We start from the raw sequence: 23,219 nt of genomic DNA on the forward strand, positions 1-23,219 counted from the left end.
TCGGCTTAAATTCCTTATTGGTTGGGGAGCAAAATGCGGCTTCAATTACAGTGAATGTATAGGATTTTTGCCGAATTCAAACCTTCATAACTCCGCTACAAAGTGGCAAACTTCAAAAAGTTTAAAATATTTTTATTCATTTTATTAATATCGTTGCCTCAACGGAAAATGCACAAGGTGCAACGTCTGAAAAATGGATATTAGAAATCTCGTCATGTCCCTTCAAATTTCGCGGGAATTTCCGTAGTTTTGATTGCAAGGGTTTATCTGAAATTTACACATTTTGTTTACTGTGGTTATAGTTTGATTCTGATCGCCATGCTTCACGAAAATAGTCTCAATAGAAGTTCTTTTTGAGAGGTATTCCTCCTATTCTTCCTATCTGCAACTGTGAGACCCGAAAGGTGTTATAATGGTTCGGCAAAATTCCCGGACATTCACTGTTCAGCCGTGTTTGCCCCAAACCAACATGGCATCAGAAACCGTGGAAAGTTCTAAAGTTTAGGACAGTAATTTAGCCGTTGTTTCATCGTCGAAAACACCAATATGGCAGCCATGATTTGCTGCATTGGAATAAATTATAAATTCAAATGCTTTGAATGTGTCGACGTTGGTGTCGCCTTGGCCGTGTCAGACGGGAAAACAAGATGTGGCCAGATTAGAGAAAAAAAGTGTGTGACTATTTTTATGCAAATGATTTCTTTCGTTTCAGTCAGCAAATATATAATGGAAACTCGAGGAAGCACTCTCTACGCTGCTTTGGATCAATTTCCGACTTCCTGTGGCTGAACCTATTTTCAAAACAGAGCTTGCAAACGGGCCAATAGAAATAATCAAACTGAATGGAGACTATCTGGTAGAAACATTTTATTTTTAATTAATAATTCATTTGTACTTGGTCATGTCAAGCGTTGCATATCATTCAAGATGTTGTAAAGTTTCTTGTTCACCATAATGAGAACTTTGAACATTTTCGTCTGTTGGATAACTGCTCTGTTATCGACGCCGGGATCAATTGCAACCACAGATGAGTAAGTTCGTTCACTCGATAGACTGATAATCTAGAATCTAACCTTAGTGACCTAACTATTACAAAAAAATAGAAATTAATTCCATTAGTTCAAGCCTAAAGGCGGGTTGCCTATATTTGAGTCTCTCAATTTGATGTCCGCAACTTCGCCTGTAAAGAAAACTCAGTTCTTTAAATGCTTGGGCTTTTTAAATATTTTTTTGGGTTTTAAAAGGGCGAAAATATTAACTTTGTTGTATTTGTGTAGTCCCTCTCAGTTCCAAGGTTTGCAGGTGTCGCAGGTGAGATACTGACCACAAAATCATTAAGCTTCGCAATAAAAGGGCTTCTGTTATTCGATATCAAAAAGTTTTGTCCATGTGTGATCCCTTCAGTGACAGAGCTAAAACTGTAGTTATCACTTGTTTTACAATGTTTACATATGGTAATCAGTGCATCCTTTGAGAAAGATCAATTTTATATTCATGTTGCACGCTATTAATATATGCCGAACTCTTCAGTTAGCATGTGCAAATAAATTTCAAGTAACTCCGCACTGCTAACCGTGTTTCCATGCTGCTGTTTTGAATCAATAAAGATCAGAAAATCCTCTAATGGGAATTACTTTTTTAAGTCTTTCTTAAAATTGCTTCCAAGCTGTTTCGGTCAAAAGCAAAAGCGAGCGTAGTTGATGCGATGTCCTCGGATTTTACCAACTTGGATGTAGATTTCTCTTAAAATAACGCCACCGAGGAAAACGGCTGCTAAAACCGAATTAATAGACCCTTCCTCGGTTTTTGACCGGGGGCAAACACAGCTAAATTTACAGTAAATGTTTGGGATTTTGGCTGACTTTGAACCGCTGTAGCGCCACTAAAAAGTGACAGATTTTCAACTTTTGCCACTACTTTAAATAGTTTTATTGATATCTTACATTTAACAAAAGGTAAGGCCATTAGGAAGGTATAATGTCCTTTAATTCGAACAATAAATCTTCTCTTGTTGCTTCTAATTTCGCGGCATAATTTTTGCCGTGGTGTTTTTAGAAGGGTTTGTATGAAATCTTAAAAATTCAATTTATGGTCGTTGTAGGCTGAATCTGCTCTTTATTCAGTATAAATGTATTTTAAAAGACACTTTCACTGTGGAAATCCGTCTCTTTTTAGCGGCGCTACAGCGGTTCAAAGTCGGCAAAATCCCATACATTTACTGTAAATTTAGCCGTGTTTGCCCACCCCCCCTCCCTCCTCCCCTCCCCTCCCCCTCCCAGGCAAGATGGTGCGAAAAACCGTGGAAGGGTCTGTTTTGAAAAGCGAACCCTTTTTTATGAAAAGTATGAACTATTAGAAATTGCAAAGAAGCTACCGCTGTTTACAGTTTTATCTGAGTAATAATTATTGCTGCTCTCACGCAGTGACATGAAGTTTCGTAATAATTGCCTGAGATCGACTCAAATTAACTAGTTTGACCGTAGTCGATCGAGTTATTATTTTTTTAACGTATCCTGTTATCTATTACAAAATTATTTTGACATATAGCCTCATATATTTCCAAAGCGTCGCAACGATGATGTTCGTAATATCGAAACATGTCTTGGAAATTAAAAAATGTCGTAATTTTCTTAAAGATAACAATTTTATATTCATATTGCACGCTATTAATATATGCCGAACTCTTCAGTTAGCAGCTAACCGTGTTTCCATGTAATGTTTTGAATCAATAAAGGTCAGAAAATCCTGTAATGTAATATATGTCTTTCTTAAAATTGCTTCCAAGCTGCTTCGGTCAAAAACAAAAGCGAGCGTAGTTGGTGTGATGACCTCGGAATTTACCGACTTCGATGTAGATTTCTCTTTCTCTTCACCGAGATAAACGGCTGCTAAAACCGAATTATATACCTGCCAACTTTTTCTGAGATATAGGCGTGAGATTTTTTATCCTGGGAGTGCTGGGATTTTTGAAGACGACACGATCATTTCCGAACATACCCGAAGAAGTCCGAAGTCTTCCGAAGACGTCCGAAGTCTTCCAAATTTGCATACTGTGACGAAAGCGAAAAGCCCAGTCTTAGGGCCGATTTACACGGTACGACTTTGTCGCATGCGACAACGGCTTACGACAGGCCCACGACATGATTTACGATTGCTATGTACGTCAGAAAAAATGTCATAGCATTTTAAAACATGTTTTAAAACGCTGCGACAATCGTAAATCACGTCGTAGGCCTGTCGTGAGCTTGTCGCATGCGACAAAATCGTATCGTGTGAATCGGCCCTTAGGGTTTTGAAGCAAGCAACCGTGGACAATTTTCCTGTCGGTGTACGTTGGATCAGTGGCTTGATCTGATCGGCGTTATTTCAAGTTGAGAAACTAAATATTTTAAGCAAGAGCCGATACAACGTAGATTTGATTTTAGTGGTGTACTAATTTTAGTGGTTTACCAGCCGAAATACAGTACACCACTAAAATCAAATCTACGTTGTATCGGCGCTTGCTTAAAATATCTAGTCTTAGGATGCGTATAAACGCGACCCCGCTCCCAGTGCTTTTCACGAGCAAGGTATCGTCATTTATTCATTTTACACATGGTTTTCGTTCCTTACGTGGGTCTGAGTTAACATATTTTTGGAAATTGTGTCAAGGAAGACGGCAACAACTCACATTTTTCAATCAGGCGTGAGAAATTGGCCCGCAAGCTTGAGCCGGCGTGAGATCAAAGTTTTCAACCCGCATGCGTGAGACTCACGCCTAAGGCGTGAGAGTTGGCTGGTATAGAATTAGTAGACCCTTCCACGGTTTTTGACCGCCATCTTGGCTGGGAGGCAAACACAGCTAAATTTACAGTAAATGTATGGGATTTTAGCCGACTTTGAACCGCTGTAGCGCCGCTAAAAAGTGGTAGATTTCCAACTTTTGCCACTACTTTAAATAGTTTTATTGACATCATTTTTTTCAACAGAAAATAAGGCCTTCATAAATTCGAATGATAAATATTGTCATGTTGCTTCTACTTTCGTGGCATTTTGCCGTGATGATTTCACAAGAGTTTGAAATTTTAAAAATTCGTTTATGGTTGTTGTAGCCTGAATCTGTTCTTTATATTTCATGAAAATAACCTCAGTATAAATGTCTTTTAAAAGACACTTTCAATGTGGAAAGCCGTCTCTTCTTAGCGACGCTACAGCGGTTCAAAGTCGGCCAAAATCCCATACATTTACTGCAAATTTTGCCGTGTTTGCCCCCCCCCCCCCCCCCCCCAGACAAGATGACGCCAAGAACCGTGGAAGGGTCTATTTCGAGAAGCAAAAAAAAATTTTAATAAAAAGTATGAAATACAGTGAAACCTGTATTAAGCGGACACCGTATTAAGCGGACACCCTCTATTAGGCGGACAGTGGCCGAATACCCTAAATTTATATAAATTTATATCCCTTATTTACTGTAAGTCAAACCTTTATTAAGCGGACACCTCTATTAAGCGGACGCGGACACCTAAAAAGTACTTGAAATGGTCATTTCTATTGTTACCAACCTGTATTAAACGGACACTTGTAATTAAACTCCACCACACAACGTGCCAGACACCGGAAACGAGGAAGGCGCCAACCACCAATTTTTCTATTTTTAAAATTAAAAACGTGACTTGACAAACGGTGTTTGTTGAATACACAAGGACAAAAGAAACCGTAAATGCATACACGTCCACGAAGCCTGTACAGCTAGTATACAACAAATCCTTCGTTGATCAGTTTATCTTTTAACCAGTTACAAGATTATCTGAAATACTGCTGGAATATTCCAGATATCATGGACAAGAAGATCTAACGCTGGCCATTAGCAAGGCAACCAACTTGCTTCAGAAAATGAAATTTAAAAGGCTCAAACAATCAAGAATTGATGACTGTTATTGTTAAGGATTAGTACATTCAACAGCTTAGAAAAGGACAAAGTTTTTATGGTTTTTATGTACAATATACAACTTGTTTCGCTCATTTGATCAGTTTCAGAGTACAGTGTTGATTCGTTATGTTTGTATAGAGCTTGTTTCACTCGTCTGATTTCTTCAAATTTGAGGTGTAATCTATGTTTGTAGTAATCGGATCAGTTGTTCCACTTAAATAAAAAAAATAAATACTGTAATGCAAACATATTTTGTCGCAGTCGCTGGGAGTATTCTAAACATTTTCACCGTTCATTTTAATGGTATTTGACACCTCATAAGACGTTATTTATCGAAACCTGTATTAGGCGGACACCCTGTATTAAGCGGACACTAGAGCATTCCCCGAGGGTGTCCGTTTAATACAGGTTTCACTGTATTAGAAATTGCATATAAGCTGCCGCAGCTGTTGACATGGAGTTTTATCTGAGTAATTGCCGATTCAACATCGCTGTTCAACAAAATCAACATTTGCTTCAGCATCCTTGCGATTAGGGACTTAAAGCAAATCGCTACGGCGACCCCTGCTACGGCTGCCGGAAGTCGGACAAAGTTATGATGAAAGAATTTTAACGCACTTGCTGTAAATTATTGTATTATTGAAATGTATTTGCATTTCGAAGAGATCGTTAATGGTGGAGACTGAATTTACTGTGTACTTGTGTAATAGGGAACAACTTTGAACCAAAACAACTAATTTTACTTACAGTGAAAATACATCACGAGTGAAATAATTTCAGAAAACGTCGCGATCTGCTTGGTCATAATAGCTGTTTCGATAGTTACTTCGGTTGTTTTGCTGGTTTCGGTTCGGTGTTTCCATGGTTCCATTGGCTTCGTCCCGGTTTTTCGATGGTTTCGGCGGTTCCGGTGGTTTCGTTCCGATGGTTTCGTTCCGATGGTTTCGTTTCGGTGTTTCGGGTTTTAGTACGGGGAGGGACGCCTATCGTTCACTAGAGAATCCAGTAACTCCGCAACAATAACAACCCAACTCTAAATTTCACCATTTCACCTTCTAAAATTCCATTCTTCCACAATTTAATCCAATTTCAAATCTTAATTCCTTTGCAATTTACTACCTGACAAAAATTAAGTGCAAGTGAAATTCCTCTTTCTACACAAGGGCTAAATACAGTCCCTAAATACCTTGGTACAGGTAGTGTTGAGCCGATGCAATCAATTGATGGCATGCACCAAAAAATAGTCAAAAAGAGCACACTATTTTACATTATTAAAAGTGAAAAATTATTCTGTATTTTTGAACAACAAATAATGCATGTCTTGTCATCACTATTGATTATGCATCTCATGTTTGTTTATCCTATGTTGTCAAGACTGTCAGCTCATTGACTCTTGTGGAAATGGAGAAAAAGCAAAACCCGGCTTAAAGTGGTACTACGACCAAAACAGAACTATGTTAACTAAACACTAACTGACCCAAGTTTTAAGTTCTGATTTCAAAAAGACACCTGTTTATTTTAACTGGAATTTTCTTATTTATTGGTCCGCCATTACTAACTTTAAAGTCTTGAGAGAGCTGGGTCGAGGAGAAGATGACGTCAAAGACTCACTGGTTTAAGAATGCAATGCGTGTGTACGCGGCCAAATTAATATGCAGCACGGGAGTTTCAGGCTTTCAGACTTTAAACCCGTGTTTTGCATATATAATAAATTGCGTTTACACGCTGAAATTTTAAGCTAGTGAGTAAATGACGTCATTTTCTCTAGATCCAACCCTCTGAGGTCCAATCGGCCAGTTTTGACCGTGAGTAATGGCGGACCGTGAAATCCAAAACTTACACTCAAAACAAACAGCCTTTGGATAAAACTCAAAGCGCAAAATTTTGCCAGTTAGGTGTTAAGCGAACACGCTTTCAAACTCTGAAGAAAAAAAAGGAAATGATTTTTTGATCATAGTACCACTTTAACCTACAAAAGGAACTTGCAAACTGTCCTAAGATGCATGTAGGACAATGTCACAGTGCTTAGCCCATCAGGGCTGATTTAGCATTATTTTAGCAACATTTTGAGGTGCGTACGGCAACCGGAAGTGAGGTGTTTTCCCTTTCAACTTGTCTTCACACGATCAAATTTATATTTTCTAAGTATCTTCTCTCCATTAGTTTAGAAATCTGGAATACTCTACTGTCCTGGCCTTCAAAATGTTCACTTCCGGTTGCCGTCCGTGCCTCAAAAATGTGCATTCTTAAGCTCTTAAATATCTATTTGAGTCCGTTATCGGGATTCTCATATCTTATCATTGATTCAAGAACGGTTCAGTTATTTTGAGATTAGTCTAATAAGGATAACCAGGTTAAGGAAAACCCCCTTGGGGTGGACACTGAGAACCACCAGGGAGTGGGACATTACCAGTAGGATACTGTACTCCCCCTTGTCCTGGATAAGGATACATTCCTGGAGGGGCTCCGTGAGATCCTGGCATTTGATAGGGGTTTTGTCCAGGGTAAGTTGGTGCCCCTGGATATGGCGCTGGCACAGGATACGGTCCTGGTTCTGGTGGCATTCCTGGAAAACTCCCCGGTTCTGGTCCGGTGGGGTAGCCTCCGGGTAGTGGTGGACAGCCACGTTGCTTCGGAGGCTCTGGTGGTGGTGGACCAACCGGTGTACGATTCATAAGAATTTCCCGGGCCCTCTGCTTGTCACCTTGGAACGTGAAAGCGCCCTCCAATGCAATTAAGTTGTTGTCAGTGATGTGACTTGCAATGAATTCCAAACCTTGTGTTTTCGATTTATCGAAAGAGAAAATACGCAGAATAGTAGCTGCCTGATCGCAAGTGGTGCCATACAGCCTTGGAGCACAAATCTCCACACATTTCAGCCTCGCATCATCAAAAGGAAACTCCTTTACAAGCTCGGCAACTTGATCGGCTGACAAACAACAATTTGAAAAACCGAGGGAGGTTCGAAGCGCATCCAATTTCTCGTCTTCAAAGTGCTGTGCTTTCACGGCTCGCTTGATGTTATCAAAGCTGCTTGCATCCATCGATCGTGTTATAACTTGGAGTATGGATTCCAATCGCCTCACAAAATCGAATATGAATGAAATAAAGTTTGCTTTGAAGTGAATATAATACCAAGCGAAACCTTGAAGGAGGAGTGGCCAAATCCAACACGCTGACGTTTAATAAAGGCATAAGGTCACGTGAACTACCTTTAGCCTCGACATCATGTCGTTTATAATAATTTCCTGAATGGTTTCCTTCAAGTTGCCTGTTTCAGTTGCTCTTTATTCACAATCTTTGCAGATTCCCTAAGCACACCGGAAAGTTGCTCTCAATAGCAGAAAATTTGATCATTTATGGCTTGTACTTTTTATAAATATGATGGCCTGCTCAACACTGATTTTTTTTCCATTGTCTTAAATGAGCTCCATATTTTCCTCCATGTGCCATGTAACATCAGCCAGCAAAGGGATACCTCGTCTTCGAACTCTTAATTCAGCTACACATTCATCATCCTCCATTTCGTCGAGTTCAAATGATGGATACAAGTCGCAAGTTGAGGCTTGTATGAATCATGAAGCAATATAAATTGCTCGTCACTTAGAAGCCTTTGATCATAAGACAGCCGGGATGATATCTCTTGCTTTTCTCAAGGAGATCATTTAGAACTTACTTGAACGTACTTCTCGCTGGCAGTTTTACAGAGAAAGCAAGTAAGAGGCAAACGCCGTAGTCACTGTTTTGGCCGCTAATGCTTAAAGTTCAAAATTGGCAGACTACGGTGACGTACTCACCCCGGGCCTCCGCATCCACGAACGTCGTAGTAGAGGTCGCCGTAGCGATTTGCTTGAAGTCCCTATTATGTTGAACAGCGCCGGATGCTGAAACCGTTTGCTCCCCTCTTTCAACCGTGCTGAAACATGTTGAGACGAAGTTGAATCGATTTTGAATTAGTTTAAACGCATTTTAACTTTGCTTCAACAACCATTCAACTCTTCTTCTGTTTTCGCGAATGTTGAATGAATTTGAAACCATTTGTCCCTCTCTTTCAATAGTGTTTGATATGCGCGTGCGCACTAATCGGTCTCTTAATGACGTATCCATGTCCGTATCCATAGTAACTATATACAAGGCCTCTCGTGAGCTTCGTTTAATCAAATTTTGATGATGTGTTGAAACCGTTTGCGCACCTCAGCAGTCAACATCGTTCATGAAAATCAGTCAACAAAATCGAACGGATGTTGAAGCAAATGTTGAAGCTGTTTTCCCGGGCCTTTAGTCTCTATTTATGATATGTAGTTGTGCTTTAATGTATTTAAGATGCTCTGCTCTAAGAATCTTTATCTTTGCTAATCATAACTAAAGTTGTAGTGATATTTGGTATTAGCATTTGTACTGGTATGGTAGCCGTCGACTCATTTGTTGACAGAAAATAGGAAATACGAACGTAACGCGTAGGAGGCAGTGTGGCCCAGTGGTTAGGGCGCTTGCCTTGGGATCCGGAGATCCCGGGTTCAAGACACGCTCTGATCACTCGTTGAATTTGATCCTGGTAGTCCCTGGTTCAACATTCCAGCTGCACTTGTAAATAGCCAATTGGTTTGCCTCCGGCCAGTTGGGATTCTTAACAGTTGCTGTTGTTGTTGTTGTTCTGTTCTCTCGTTTCGTTGGGTTTCATTCGCCCTGAAAAGCCCCTATGGGAAGTGGTCAATTAAGTATGTATTGTATTGAACTTAGAGCGGTTCTTTTGAAAAGCGGTAATTTCATTATGTCTTCCGTAGCTCACGAGGAGGAAGGGTACATCAGTGCACAATTTGATACCTCATTAGATAGTTAACTTGTTGAGTACACGTCTGAAAGTACTCTGTGCAGGCAAGTTTCCAATGACCATTTTAAGTGAAAATAACTTGAGCCTTTTCAGTGGAAATTTCATTAGATAACCATAATTTCCAGCATAAAAAGCACGAAACAATTGCAAGGCAGTCGAAGTTTAATCGGACGGGAAGATAGGGACAGCATTTAAATGAGCCATTGCCTTGAACCCGGCCCACCGATTTAACCAATTTGAATCGTTGTATTGGTATATAAGCATAAAACTATTTGAATATAATAGTATATGCCGTAGACTACATGAGATTCATTAATATGTCAGCATTAGGAGGCGGCGTTGGCATGATTCATGATTTTGGGGTAAAAGAAATTAAAGGCCTGGAACGGATGAGGTGGGTGCAATCTGCAGATTGAAGGATGCAAGTTGCAGGTCAATCATGGAGAGTCGACACCTTTTTCACACAACTGCAGTTCGGCAAATGATAATTGCGTAACTGTTGTTAGTTGCCACGCAAAAGATAGACTGCGAGCAGTATCGCTTTTGCTCTAAAATCGTTGGAACGAAAGCCAACGTTTTCAAAATGGCTGAAGCTGCGCGTCGCAAATACCGCGGACGTCGGTTAAATCTTTCACTCTAACCGACGCCCACGGTATTTGCGGCCCGCAGCTTCAGCCATTTAGAAAACGTACGCTTTCGTTTCAACGATTTTAGAGCGAAAGGGAGACTGCTCGCAGTCTACTCAAAAGACTGTACCATACATTTGTATCTTTCTTGCCGAATATAGGAAGTATCCTTGGCTATCGTCCATAAATGGGTGTCCTCTTTTGCTAGGCCTGAATAGGGACACATTTCATGGACTATCTTAAATCGGCCAGAAATCATTGAGACGTAAACATGATACCTTGCCGCGGTGATCTAGACTGACAGTTCCTTCCAGGAACAATGATACAGTCCGCGCGTGTTTAAATGAGGTTTTCGTCCTGTTTCAGATACCAAGATGCTGCAAAAGTACTTCAAGAGATTACAAGTCCTAAAACATATTCCAAATTCTTACTACCTCAAGATAAAGGTAATGACTAAGCTGAGGACTTCCATTGTTTCAGTTTAGCCCTTTTGATCCAGTTGATCAAACTTCACTATTTCATGTAGTCACCTGGTTTTTTCCAAGTCGTCGTCTTATTGGTCAGTTGGTGTGAAAGCGGACCTTCGCAGCGCGGGCGCGATCAAGGCCCTCTTGATATGGTCTCGGGTACCCGAGACAACCCTCCCCGAGTTACCCTGGGCGAGATATTTTTCCACTCATTTGTTTACAAAATTCTTTCAACCGTTTAACATGAGGTGGTCGAGACATGTCACTCGGGAGGGCGAGAATTTTGGCGCCTCGGGGGGTAAGGTAACCCTGGCAGGCGAGACAATTTTTTCGCATGTGGCTACCCAAGACGAGACAGCGAAATCTTACATGCGCACGCATAAAATAAAAATAAAAGAAGCAACAATTTGGGGGCTTATACATGTTGCTAGCGTTTGCTTTCGAATGGAAGGTTTTTCCCGCCAAAATTCTCACCGCAGACAACGAAGTCTCGATTCAAAAGCAGCCTCTTATTTAAACTACATATCACTGCTCTGTTAAGATTGTCAGTCCACGCGTTAAAATATATGCATAGTTAAGTAGGGTCAACTTTGTCTCGGTCACGCAATTCTGATATAGAAGCTCAGTCTTGTACCCAGAGTCCTCGGGCTTTTTGGTCAGTGGGTGAGCGCCCGGAGAGACTTTGGGATAATGGATTCCATTTGCCCAGAAAACGTGGGTTCCGGTCTTATTGCGCATGCTTGTGTTTAAACGAAAACAGAAAAGAGAAAACAGTAAACAGTAGAAATGGCGGGTTGAAAGTGTTCAAGAAACAAAAAATTTAGCCTTAAACACCATAAAAGAAACCGGAGAAATAAAAATTCACTGTAAGAGCGTGTGAAGATGAAACTTCTGAGGCTTTCGGGTAGCGTATTTTTAGTGTTTTAGCGTGCATTCCATCGTGCAGAATACCATCGTGCAAGCAACACGATCGACAAATGTTTGTGGATACGACACCAATGTCCTCTTCTACTACAATTTTATGTTTACGTAATTCTGAATGGCGTCGACAAGGATCATGACTAAAACACCACACGAGAACATACGGATACATACGAATACATACGACTAACATAAGAGTAACATACGGATACATGCGACCAACATACGGATACATACGAATACATACGAGTAATACGAATGTGTTTCTCATAAACGAAGCTCTAATTATAAGCCTTGCAAGCAGTTTTCACGTCAGAAAAGTACCCGGTTCAGTTTGAGGGGGTGGGGGGGGGGGGGGGAATGTTGATAGACCACCAAGGCCTTCGTTAAATTTTGTCACGTCACAGTAAAACAAATTCACATGGGGTGCAAAACCTTTAACTTGCGCTACAAGATGACAATATATTTTGGATGTCGCTGACGTCTATGACGTCATCAGATCCGCCATCTTGATTTCACTATTTCTCCTTATTTGGATATGAGAAATGGAAAAAAATCAGTGCAAAATCAAGCCAGAAAGCTTAAATATAACCATGTACATGTAAAAATGTATCGATTTTGTAATTTTGTGTTGAAAAACTAGAAGAATTATGTTAAAAATGTCGAATTTTGGGAACAGTTGGCACATTAAAAAATTCTGCAAGTTATAAAGGAACAGCTGCTTAAAGTTTCAGCAACAGAGTAAATCTCCGTTCCAACACGAAATTACAAAATCGATACATTTTTACGTGTACATGGTTACATTTAAGCTTTCTGGCTTGATTTTGCGCTGATATTTTACCATTTCTCATAATCAACTAAGGTGCAATAGTGAAATCAGGATGGCGGATCTGATGCTAAGGGTTTTGCACTCCATGTGAATTTGAATTTATTTTACTGTGACTAAATTTAACGAAAGCCTTGGGGGGTCTATCAACATCCCTTCCCCCCCCCCCCCCCCCTCCTTCCTCAAACTGAACCGGGTACGTGTTTGCTGACGTGAAAAATGCTTGCAAGGCTTATAATTAGAGCTTCGTTTATTCCTCGTATGTATTCGTATGTATCCGTATGTTAGTCGTATGTATCCGTATGTTAGTCGTATGTTAGTCGTATGTATTCGTATGTATCCGTATGTTCCGTATGTTACGCGTATGTTACCCGTATGTTACCCGTATTTACTCGTATGGTGTTTTAGTCATGATCCTTCGACAAGACCTTCTTCCGCAGATTTCTCCCCAAAGAGACTGATGTAATGTTTTCCCACGGTACCTTTGCAACAACAACAGTAATCAGTTTTTAGCAGCGTGGGAAAATTCCCGTGCGGTATTAGACATATAATTCAAACCCCGTCGTTTTATTATTTTTGTGATTTCTAAGGTAGAAAAACAAACAGCACTGAAACTAGTTTTAGATTTTGCGGAATCTCCCTCCAAATTCTGGGGTTCCGAATTATTTACCGACTTCCTGTCGGATTGCCATTGTTATGCAAGCGACCAATCAAAAAAATAGTTTAAGTCCATCATCCCAGAGTCTCTCCGGGCGCTCAGCCGCTGACCGAAAAGCCCGAGAACTCTGGGTACGAGATTGATAGAACCTCGGTAAAGTTGTCTCGGGAAGGAGGGCTATCTCGGGTAACCGAGACCATATAAGCAGGCCCTAAGAATAGATTTCAAAAAACTATTATGGGGCTCAGGGTTTCGCTCTCTTACCTAATATTCCCTTAATGAAGTAGCATCCGATTAGTAGCAAGGTTTGTCCAACATTGAGTGTGCCCGGTCATTGTCAAAGTGGCTTGTTGAACAGTCGTATTCGTCAGCCTCGTACGATGAACGAGCACGGCCTTGACAAGTTACAACGCTGTGCAAAGTTTTATCGGAAATCGATGACTAGTTCTATTCCTGGGGAATTAGCATCCGAACTATTAATCGGACGGTCGTAGGTTCGGCTCCTGCCAAAAAACACTCGGAGTATTCCCGAGTCAACATCGGAAGAAAAAAAAGACATATTTTCACTAATTTATCGTGGTTAACATAATATGCTTCCTCTACACTGCAACATAGCAGTTATTTTATCGTTCTTAAATAAAAATAATGCGATATCTTTATTTGGAATATTAAGTTCGGATTCTGAATATAATTAATACATGCTGAAAAAAATTACTGTACATATCTTTAGTGTCGTAACATGACCTTTCTTTATAGGATATCCTTTAAACGTGACTGTATCAATGATTGTTGTGCACTTTGTTAGTGTGAGGGAGGTGGAAGAGGTAAGGTGCATTCAGTTAATGTTTTAAACCCTAAAAAAATTCTCTCCGCCTATCGCTCATTTGTATTGGATTAGCAAACGAATGAGACTTGGGCTTCTGTCAAGAGTCACGTGAATTCGGAATTCACCTGAACCTGAATTGATAAGCGTAAAATGAACCATTGTTAATAGATCTAACTATTACAGACGAGAAACGATCACTGGTACGACTACGACAAAACCGTAAAAGAAGAATATCATTGGTTCATTGAAAGAAGAAAAATAATTATTGTACTGCACGCATTTTAATTTAGCACATCGATCTTTTTGTGGTCAGTGGAGTGACTCTGCATAACAACAACGGGAAATCATCAAACTTAAGGTTCTGGAGACAACGAAACTTTCAAGAGTGAACCTTTCATTCTCAATGTTTGCTCTGAAACCGCTTGTACCAATTTATTTTTAGGATAATTCGCCCACATTGTATTACTTAAGGTAAAGGTAAAGTCCGCTACGAGCCTAGAAGGCCCATCAGGCCGGCGCTTATCTCCGGTTACTGCAGCATGAAGCGACTAGGAGTATTTCTACTTCCCCCTGGATGGGATGCTAGTCCATAGCAGGGCTACCCCCAGCATTTCGCCGGTACCCATTTATACACCTGGGTGGAGAGAGGCACCGTGAGAGTAAAGTGTCTTGCCCAAGAACACCACACAATGTCCCCAGCCAGGACCCGAACCCGGACCACTCGATCCGGAGTCGAGCACACTAACCATGAGGCCACCGCGCCTCCCTAGTATTACTTAAACGAGACTGAAAAATTGCAAAGACTTAGAATACCAATTTAAGGTCTTAATGTGCTACTATGATAAAAAAATCACTTCCTCTTTTTCTTCAGAGTTTGAAAGTGAGATGGCAAAATTGGTTGGACTTCAGAGGGTTGGATCTAGGAGCGAGTGAAGTCATTGGCTCACTAGCTTAAAATCTCAGCGTGTAAACGCAGCTTATTATATATGTAAAACACGAGTTTAAAAGTCTGAGAGCCCGAAACTCCCGTGCTGCATATTAATTCAGCCCGCGAGTACACAGGCGTTGCGTTCTTAACTATTGAGTCTTTGACGTCAATTTCTCCTCGATCCAGCCCTCTCAAGACTTTAAAGTTAGTAATGGCGGACCATTAAATAGGAAAATTTCAGTTAAAATAAACAGGAATCTTTTTTATAAATCAAGGATTAAAACTTGGGTCACTTACTGGCCGTGTTTTCACGAGCTGTTTTTCAGGTCGCTCAGCGCCGGAATTACCACCCAGTTAAGCGAGTCAGCAAATTTCAAAAGAATTCTCATTACATTTAAGCCACCAAACCAAAGGTTGAACACTGCCAGGAGATTGAAAATCTGGCGTTTGGAGCGTTAGTTATGAGAGAGTTTAAGGCCCTGTTTACAAGCAGGTAGGGTACCCCTACTGCTAGGGACAACTTTGTGTGCTTGGTAACCACGAGCATCGCAAACACAATGGAAACCCCGCTAAAAGTTGTCCCGGGTAGGCGAGTTGTCCGTAGCACAGCGTTTACAAGGCAGCTAGGGTTTCCCTAGCACTCAAATAGGGTTACCCTTGGGCCAGGGTAGCCCTAGCTTGTGAAAACGTCGATGAAAAAAGGAAGAAGTGCGTGAGTGTTAGGGCAACCTTCTTGCTATGGTAATCCTACCACTAGGGTGACCCTCCCTCCTTGTAAACAGGGCCTAAGTACATGTAAAGACAACTGCAAACTTTAACTTAGCGCTATTGTAAATAATTCGCGATTATTCGGTCTTGTTCACGATGTACTATAGGAGCGAACTATCAGCTAAATGGATGGGTACGAACGGGTTTAAAGTAAAGGTAGTAAATGAATGGTTCATTGTTGTACGGTCACTTTGTCGTCAAAACCTAAAATCCTGTGATGTCACGATGTTCTTTTTATTTGTGGAGTACCGCAAAGAAGTGCACTGAAATGCATGTCTCACGTGCAGCACGATTATTTTTTCTTATTTAACCAATAATATTCTTGCTTTTTGGCGTTGTCGTTGCCGTGACTGTCGTCTTTGCTTAAACTCCCTATTCGTCGAAGCGAAGTTATACTCTGATAAATGTTATCATCACTCCCCACTTTACTAGACCTCACTTTAAGTGTATGGAAATTCCATTCCACTTGGAAAGGCATTCCTGCAACTTTCAATGCACATGAATAGGAGGAGAAGAGTACTGTTCTCCTATCGTCCAAAGTTGTAAATCAACCGCGGAAGGTAGTTCTCTCAAAACGCTTAACTGTCTTGAGTAGTATTTTCCAATCGTCATTTTCAGTTTGTGGTTTCTTTCAGGACTTTTCGCTTGACCTGGAGATTACACAACAATGGACAGATTCACGTTTGAATCACTCTATGGGTTTTCCCATCACTCTTACTAGCAGCGAATCAAAAAAGCTTATATGGCTTCCTGATACCTATTTTCTCAACATAAGAAGTGCAACTGTCCATGACGTCACGTCCGAAAATACCAAAATAACTATTAGAGGAGGAGGGATTGTTACTTACAGCATGAGGTTGGTTTACTCGTCAAACACGTCACAGGGAAAAGATAATAAGAACTAACTTGACTACTGGCCCTAAGTGCATGAAACTGTGATTTTTGTTTCTGCAAGACCTTTACAACACTTACGACTGTTATACAAAATTACAGTAGAAACTTTTTTATCACAGGATGGCACACAAATTTGCCGAGGTTTCAAAGTAACCAACCTAATCAGGAGCCAAAGGTCAATTTCTTGTTCCCCTATGGAGTTAGTGAGTATTGCCTAATGGCACATGATACGTTCTCCTCCTCCAATAGGAAAACGTATTTGAGTTGGGAAGTGTCCTTGGCTTTCACCTGGCGTCATGAAGGCGATGTTGGAGTACTGAACAATAGCGAAAAATTCTTTCGGGAATTTGCCACATTTTGCCTTTGTTTTGAACACCAACATGACAGTCTAATCACGTGAATGCAAGCCAAGAATAACAGATGGATTTGAATAAGAGCTAGGTAATATTTTTTCAAGGAGAGGCCAGTAATGTACATGTATATGAAAATAACGTAGCATCATTTTTCCGGCTATTAAGTAGAAAGGTTCACAGTCATAACAACAGAGAGACTTAACATACTAGTTCTTTGCTGAACATCGTTCTTCTGGCAGAAATGCTCAACACAGTGCCAAACTCACTTTCACTGAGTAAAATCATCGAAGAGGAAATAACTTTTTCTTATTTTATAGACTTACGGTCACCGCTGGCTGTGCTATGAATCTATCAGATTATCCACTGGACGAGCTTCACTGTGACCTGAAGATATCAACCTGTTAGTATTATTATTATCCAGCATTATTTCATTCGCCTGTGCATGGGTTATGGCAGCCAGCCATCCACTCAGTCACTCAGTCGCCAACCAGCCAGCCAGCGAAAGTCTGACTGACTGACTGACTGACTGACTGACAAAATGGCCAACATCCGCTTAGCTTGATAGCGCAATTGGTAGAGTACATCACCGGTATCGCAAAAGCCAGGTTCAAGCCTGAATTTTCAGGCTTCTTTTCGTTAAAGGACTGATACATAACTCCGTGCGAAGACCAACCCTGACTTGCTTAGCATGACTGAATGTAACTACAATTGTAGACAAACCTCTCGAGCAAAAATTCCGGGATGAACATCATTGGGCATACTCTCACAAGCATAGTCTATTGGTCTCCCCCTCTCCTCATACCAATGTTGATAATGTGGTGAAAAATACTGTACAAACCGTTGACGGTTTCTAAACCAACATTGGATTAGAGGGAGGGGAAAGTATGGAGAAGTTATTGACCACAGACCATTTTATAGTGGTGTGGCACTGACATTTTCCCAACGAAGTTTGTCTAAGATTGTATCACATCCTTTGCGCCATAATAAGATATTTCTCGAATGAAAAAACCTATGTAATATCTTCAACTCAGTTAACGCTATTGAGAAATTCTATCTCAGATGCATACGGAACAGACCAACTCGTCTTCAAATGGCCAAACGACTCCAAAGCGAAAAAGATAATGGTGGAAGACGATCAACTGTCACAGCTTTCTCTAATTTCTACGCATGCTTTGCAAGATTCTCAACATTATTCTGATGGTGAGCAGTTGAATGGGTACGATATAAGGGAAAATATCAGTTCTATAGCCATTGGATTTTTAATTTTTCCGATGAGGAAAAGTTATTTTGGATCTCTTTGCACATCGTAGTTCAGTCTTTTACCTTACCAACAAATTTGGCTGGTACGATTTGCATATTTACGCCTCATAATTTCCTTTCATCGATAGCGATATCGATGTTTCTCGTGACGGCACCCATTGTTATTAATATGCAAACCAGAATCTAATTGGCTGTTGAAGCAATGACTCTTTTGTTCCATGGTTGGTAAATTCGAATATCAAAAGAAATGCGACGTGAATGTTTGTCGCTATCAATGTTTGTATATCGCTATACAGTACTGAGAAACTAGATGTTTCATCATATTTCGTTTCCGTGCAATCGTTACAATCTCTGCAACTGTCGCGAATAATAGTTTAGCAATGATGGCTATCCTTCATTTGTGGACGCTCTTAGTACGCTTTTAAATCACTGTGATAGAAATTTGTATCTCGACGCCCGAAATACATGGAAATTTAATGTAAGGCAATAGAGAAATTGGCTCTTTTCCAGCCTTTTATTTTAAGGGTAACGATTGTAAAGATGGTACATGTCAAGCACGCAGGTGTTCTAAAAGTACAGATGTTAATCACAGCCTACTTTTTTTATTATAGGTCCACACTCTAAGCTCATTGCCCTCTTCTGGTTCAGGCGTCGCCTTGGTTACACTTTCATTCAGATCTATTTCCCCACTATAATGCTTGTTATACTTTCTTGGTTGGTTTTCTGGATTCCTCAGGACTCTGTTCCCGCTCGAGTATCCCTCGGAAGCACAACAGTATTATCAATTGTAACATTCACCGGATCGTTTAGAAATACACTTCCAAAGGTATGTTGTTTCTCGATGAAGGCCCCTTACTTTCCGAGCATAAATCAGGTTCCACAATTCTCGCTCTATCTTAGAAAGACATTTCAGGACATAAAACAACTATTTCATATAGTTTTCTCATCTTGAAGTCATGTTTGAATTTTAGGATAATTAGTATAGGTGATCACATGATTTCGAGTGCAATTTGGAATAAATGAGCACGAGTAAATGTTTTCAAAGACGACCAAACTTGCACGAGCCCATAGGCGAGTGCAATTTGTAGTCTTTGAAAAAATTTACTCGTGTTCATTAATCCCAAATTGCAAGAGAAAAATCATGTGATTACTTATTAATAATATACATGAAAAAATTCGAGATGGTCAAGCAGAAGAAACGCACCCGTATCACGCAATCAGGGAAAAATTGCACGATAAATTGCGCCATCCAGGGCGTGCGCTTGATTTGAAAACATAATATTTGATTGCTTCTGACCGAACCCTATTGTTTATTAGCCAATCATGATCCAGAATTTCGATGTGTAATTTGCACTGGTAACTGGTATTACACTTTTTGCACTGGTGAATTACACTTGTTGAACTGTGTTACACTTGCGCTGCACTGCTCTCAGCCAATCAGAATCGAGTAATTTTTTTCATATATATATATATATGTGGTTAAGGCGTGGGCCTCCCGGGAAATTTTCTTTCAAGGTGACAAGGTAGGGGAGCCTATAACTTCACTTGAAACCCAACTAAGGATCAAGTTAATGATGCACGACCGTAGTCAACTTAGCGGATGACAAGGAAGGATCCTAGAAGGATACAGGCTAATTTTAAAAATATGATTATTTGGGGTGTGCATTGTCAGGGTTTCTCTCCTACACTTTCTCTAAAATTAAAATTAGCCTGTATCCTTCTAGGATCCTTCCTTGTCATCCGCTAAGTTGACTACGGTCGTGCATCATTAACTTGATCCTTAGTTGGGTTTCAAGTGAAGTTATAGGCTCCCCTACCTTGTCACCTTGAAAGAAAATTTCCCGGGAGGCCCACGCCTTAACCACGTAAATCACCTCTTCGATGGCTGTGTTGCCAGCATGGTTGTCCTGGTGGTGTAGTGGTTATATTATTAGGTGGGAAATATATCAGATTTGGGTTCACACTGCTGCAGCAACAACCAGGTTGTTAATCAATCATGGTTTGATGCTACTCTGATTGGAATGATTATAGTAAATGTAACTAAGAAAGTTACCACACAACAGGTGAGGGAGTGGCTGGCCCCCCACTTTTTATCCTACGGTGTTGTTTTCTTCCTAACCCTTTCTCCCTTTTCCTCACACTTCCATGATCCAAACCAAAATCTAGACATTTTCACTCAAGGCACAGGGTTACCCATTTGTAGCCTATTCCTCGAGACTTCGTTATACCCCCGGAACGACTTATGCATTTATCTTCAACTTATGCATTTATCTTCAATTCCGTGCCTCGACAATGAATTTCTTTTCTAGAATTATAACTCAAACTGCGGTGACAAACATGAAGCTAAATAAGAGCATAACTGAAATAAATTTTTAGGCGTTCAAGGCGTTTTTAAGAAACAGTAACACGTTAGTTCCACTGGGAGGTCCGACCGACATTGTACCATAAAAGAAACCCTTTTTATTTTATTTGTCATCCTTAAATGAATACGTTAGCAGCGAAAAGCTCTTTTGTTTCGTTTCTTGTATATCTTTGTCAAGTATTGTATTACCTCACAAGGTACTCATATTACTGTTACATATTTCATACATTTTAGCTAACGGTTGCTTCTGAAGATGTATGTATGTTGAGACATACGAAACGTTAATTCACTAAAAAAATATTCCAGTTATGCGTTTGTTTAGCCTCATGTTTTTCACCGCACTTCCATTTAAGATCAAGCTTCGTTGGCCAAATACGAAAAGTATCTAGAGTTTCTTTTCATTTTAGGTTTCCTATGTCAAGGCGGTTGATGTCTACTTGATCGTGTCATTTGCCTTCATCTTTGCAGCATTAATGGAATACATCCTATTATTGTTAAACAATGGAGTGAATAAAAGAAGACGGATAGGCGGAACGCTGAATAGTTACAACGATGACGTACACAAGGAAGCGGTAATTTCGCCTTTCCTTATTTGCTGTTGTTGTTGTTGTTGTTCTCTTTACTCTCTTTTCTTTCCTCTTGTGCTTATGGCTTCTGTACCACTCAGCCGTAATCTCGGCCAATGAGAACGCACACACACACACAGGAGCCCATGAGTAGGAACCTCCCTTTGCATTATATCCTTAGTCAACCTTTGCGCGTATCTTTCTATTTTTAGAACTAACCCTTTGTTGGAGACTCGCATTTACATCAATCTACATCGATTCGCACAATTTGCATACACTTTTTTTTTCTTTTTGTCTCCCAATAAATTTATTCTGATTGGCCACTTTGAGCAGTCCGTGCAGAGCCAACGAACTTCAAGTGTGGAAGGTTAACTTATCATTTATGGGATAGGAAGCTGCTTCTCATCGGGTCTCTTGATACCCACCATCCACAAACGATACACAATATGGAGAGAAGAGAAAAAATTAAAATTTAAAGTAATCGATGTTGACTTCCTTGTGAGAAACTTGCGCTGTAGAGAAAGAGAACTCGTTAGTACGGAGCTGAAGCAACGACGACGTCAATCAAAAACAACAGAGAGATTTAGCACCACGTTTTCGTGAAACGCGAACGGCATGATTTTCCCTCCATTTTTTGCGTTTACCGGCTGCCGCTTGCCGCCTGACGCTTGCTGCTTGACGCTTGCCGCTTGCCGCTTCTACATGAAAGAAGGGATTTCGCGTTTGCCGTACACATGAAAGTTTCTTCTCGTTTTTCTTGTACTGCACAACAAGTTGTTTGCGGAAGAAAGGAGCCCCAAAACCATTATCCCGTAAGTCAAACGAGGCAAAATTAGGTTTCATGGTTGTAAATCGTCTGTAACTGACTGCTTACCGCAATTTTCTTCATGAACTCGCGTGAACATTCTGTTGACTCAGAAAACAGCTTCATTTTACAAAAAAAATGCTTAAAAAGACCCCAATTTTTTTGTGTTAACAAAACACTCTAGGTTAAAATTTAAAAAGGAGTCCATTCCGAGTTGCCTTAGGTCACGCGAAGCCGGCTAAAGTCACAAGCTTCACTGAAACCTCCATCCACTACAAGGACACAGATACTCACAACTTCCTTCATTTCTCTTCTTTTCATCCTAAACACTGGACACTTGCTATCCCTTACAGCCAGTTTCTCCGCCTCGACTCTGCTCTAACGATGATGACTTCATGAGGAGATCTAATGAGATGCTAACATTCTTCTCCCTACGTGGTTATCCTCGTGCTTCTCTTGAAAAGGATCTACGGAGGGTCAGAACTATCAACCGTCCTGATGCCCTACGCCCAGCTGAGCTAAGGTTCAGCACCATTGACCGAGTCCCTCTTTTTCGCACATACCACCCTTTGAACAAGCAAATAAAACACTTTCTATTTCAGAACTTCCGCATTCTATCAAGTGACCAGATGACCCGTCATATCTTCTCGCAACCACCTGTCGCAGCATACAAACGCGATCTCAACCTAAAAAACTTACTTGTACACTCAACTGACAACGCACGTACTGATCAGAGTGGCACGCGTGCATGTCCATGCTCCTTTTCCATCCATGGCCATTTTACCTGCCAGACCAGTAATACTGCATATCCTGCAACCGATGTCCTACCATTCTTTATATCGTTGAAACCGGACAGAATCTCAGGAGTCGTTTTAACGAACACTAACGAAGTATACGGAACAACACCCCTGGTTTCCCTGTGGCCCAACATTTCAAATCAGCGGGCCACAGTATTTCAGATATCCGGATACGGGTTTACAGACATACATACACATCTTTATTTATACTCGAATCAATTGGAGCTTGTTAGGACTCCTAGCATATACAGCTTATGTGTCGAGTTAACAAATAATTTATGAAAATTAGTTGAGAAGTAAGAGTATTCCAGTCAAAAATCGTCTAACGAATAAGCGGAGAATTTACACATTAGGAAATTGAAAGGAAGTAAAATTAATTAAATGATATACGACTAAATAATAAAACTAAATAGTATGAAAAC

At 40.5% G+C, this 23,219-nt stretch overlaps 2 protein-coding genes across 2 annotated transcripts in view; one reads left to right on the forward strand and one right to left on the reverse strand.

Annotated features, from left to right (window-relative positions):
- The first annotated feature begins 777 nt into the window (after positions 1-777).
- Positions 778-23,219, forward strand: part of LOC138042201 (glycine receptor subunit alpha-2-like) — a 24,656-nt gene continuing 2,214 nt past the window's right edge. The window contains exons 1-8 of the mRNA XM_068888007.1: positions 778-1,031; positions 10,733-10,812; positions 13,995-14,062; positions 16,396-16,616; positions 17,325-17,407; positions 18,067-18,207; positions 18,879-19,093; positions 21,037-21,201. Of these exons, the coding sequence (XP_068744108.1) occupies positions 955-1,031; positions 10,733-10,812; positions 13,995-14,062; positions 16,396-16,616; positions 17,325-17,407; positions 18,067-18,207; positions 18,879-19,093; positions 21,037-21,201 (1,050 nt within the window). The 5' untranslated portion in view covers positions 778-954. The remainder of the gene's footprint in view (positions 1,032-10,732; positions 10,813-13,994; positions 14,063-16,395; positions 16,617-17,324; positions 17,408-18,066; positions 18,208-18,878; positions 19,094-21,036; positions 21,202-23,219) is intronic.
- Positions 5,982-8,048, reverse strand: LOC138042203 (uncharacterized). The gene has a single exon (XM_068888010.1). It carries the CDS (start codon positions 7,951-7,953, stop codon positions 7,264-7,266), a length of 690 nt encoding a protein of 229 aa, XP_068744111.1. The 5' UTR covers positions 7,954-8,048; the 3' UTR covers positions 5,982-7,263.

Source organism: Montipora capricornis, chromosome 3 (assembly GCF_036669925.1).
Source record: "Montipora capricornis isolate CH-2021 chromosome 3, ASM3666992v2, whole genome shotgun sequence".
Lineage (NCBI taxonomy): Eukaryota > Metazoa > Cnidaria > Anthozoa > Scleractinia > Acroporidae > Montipora > Montipora capricornis.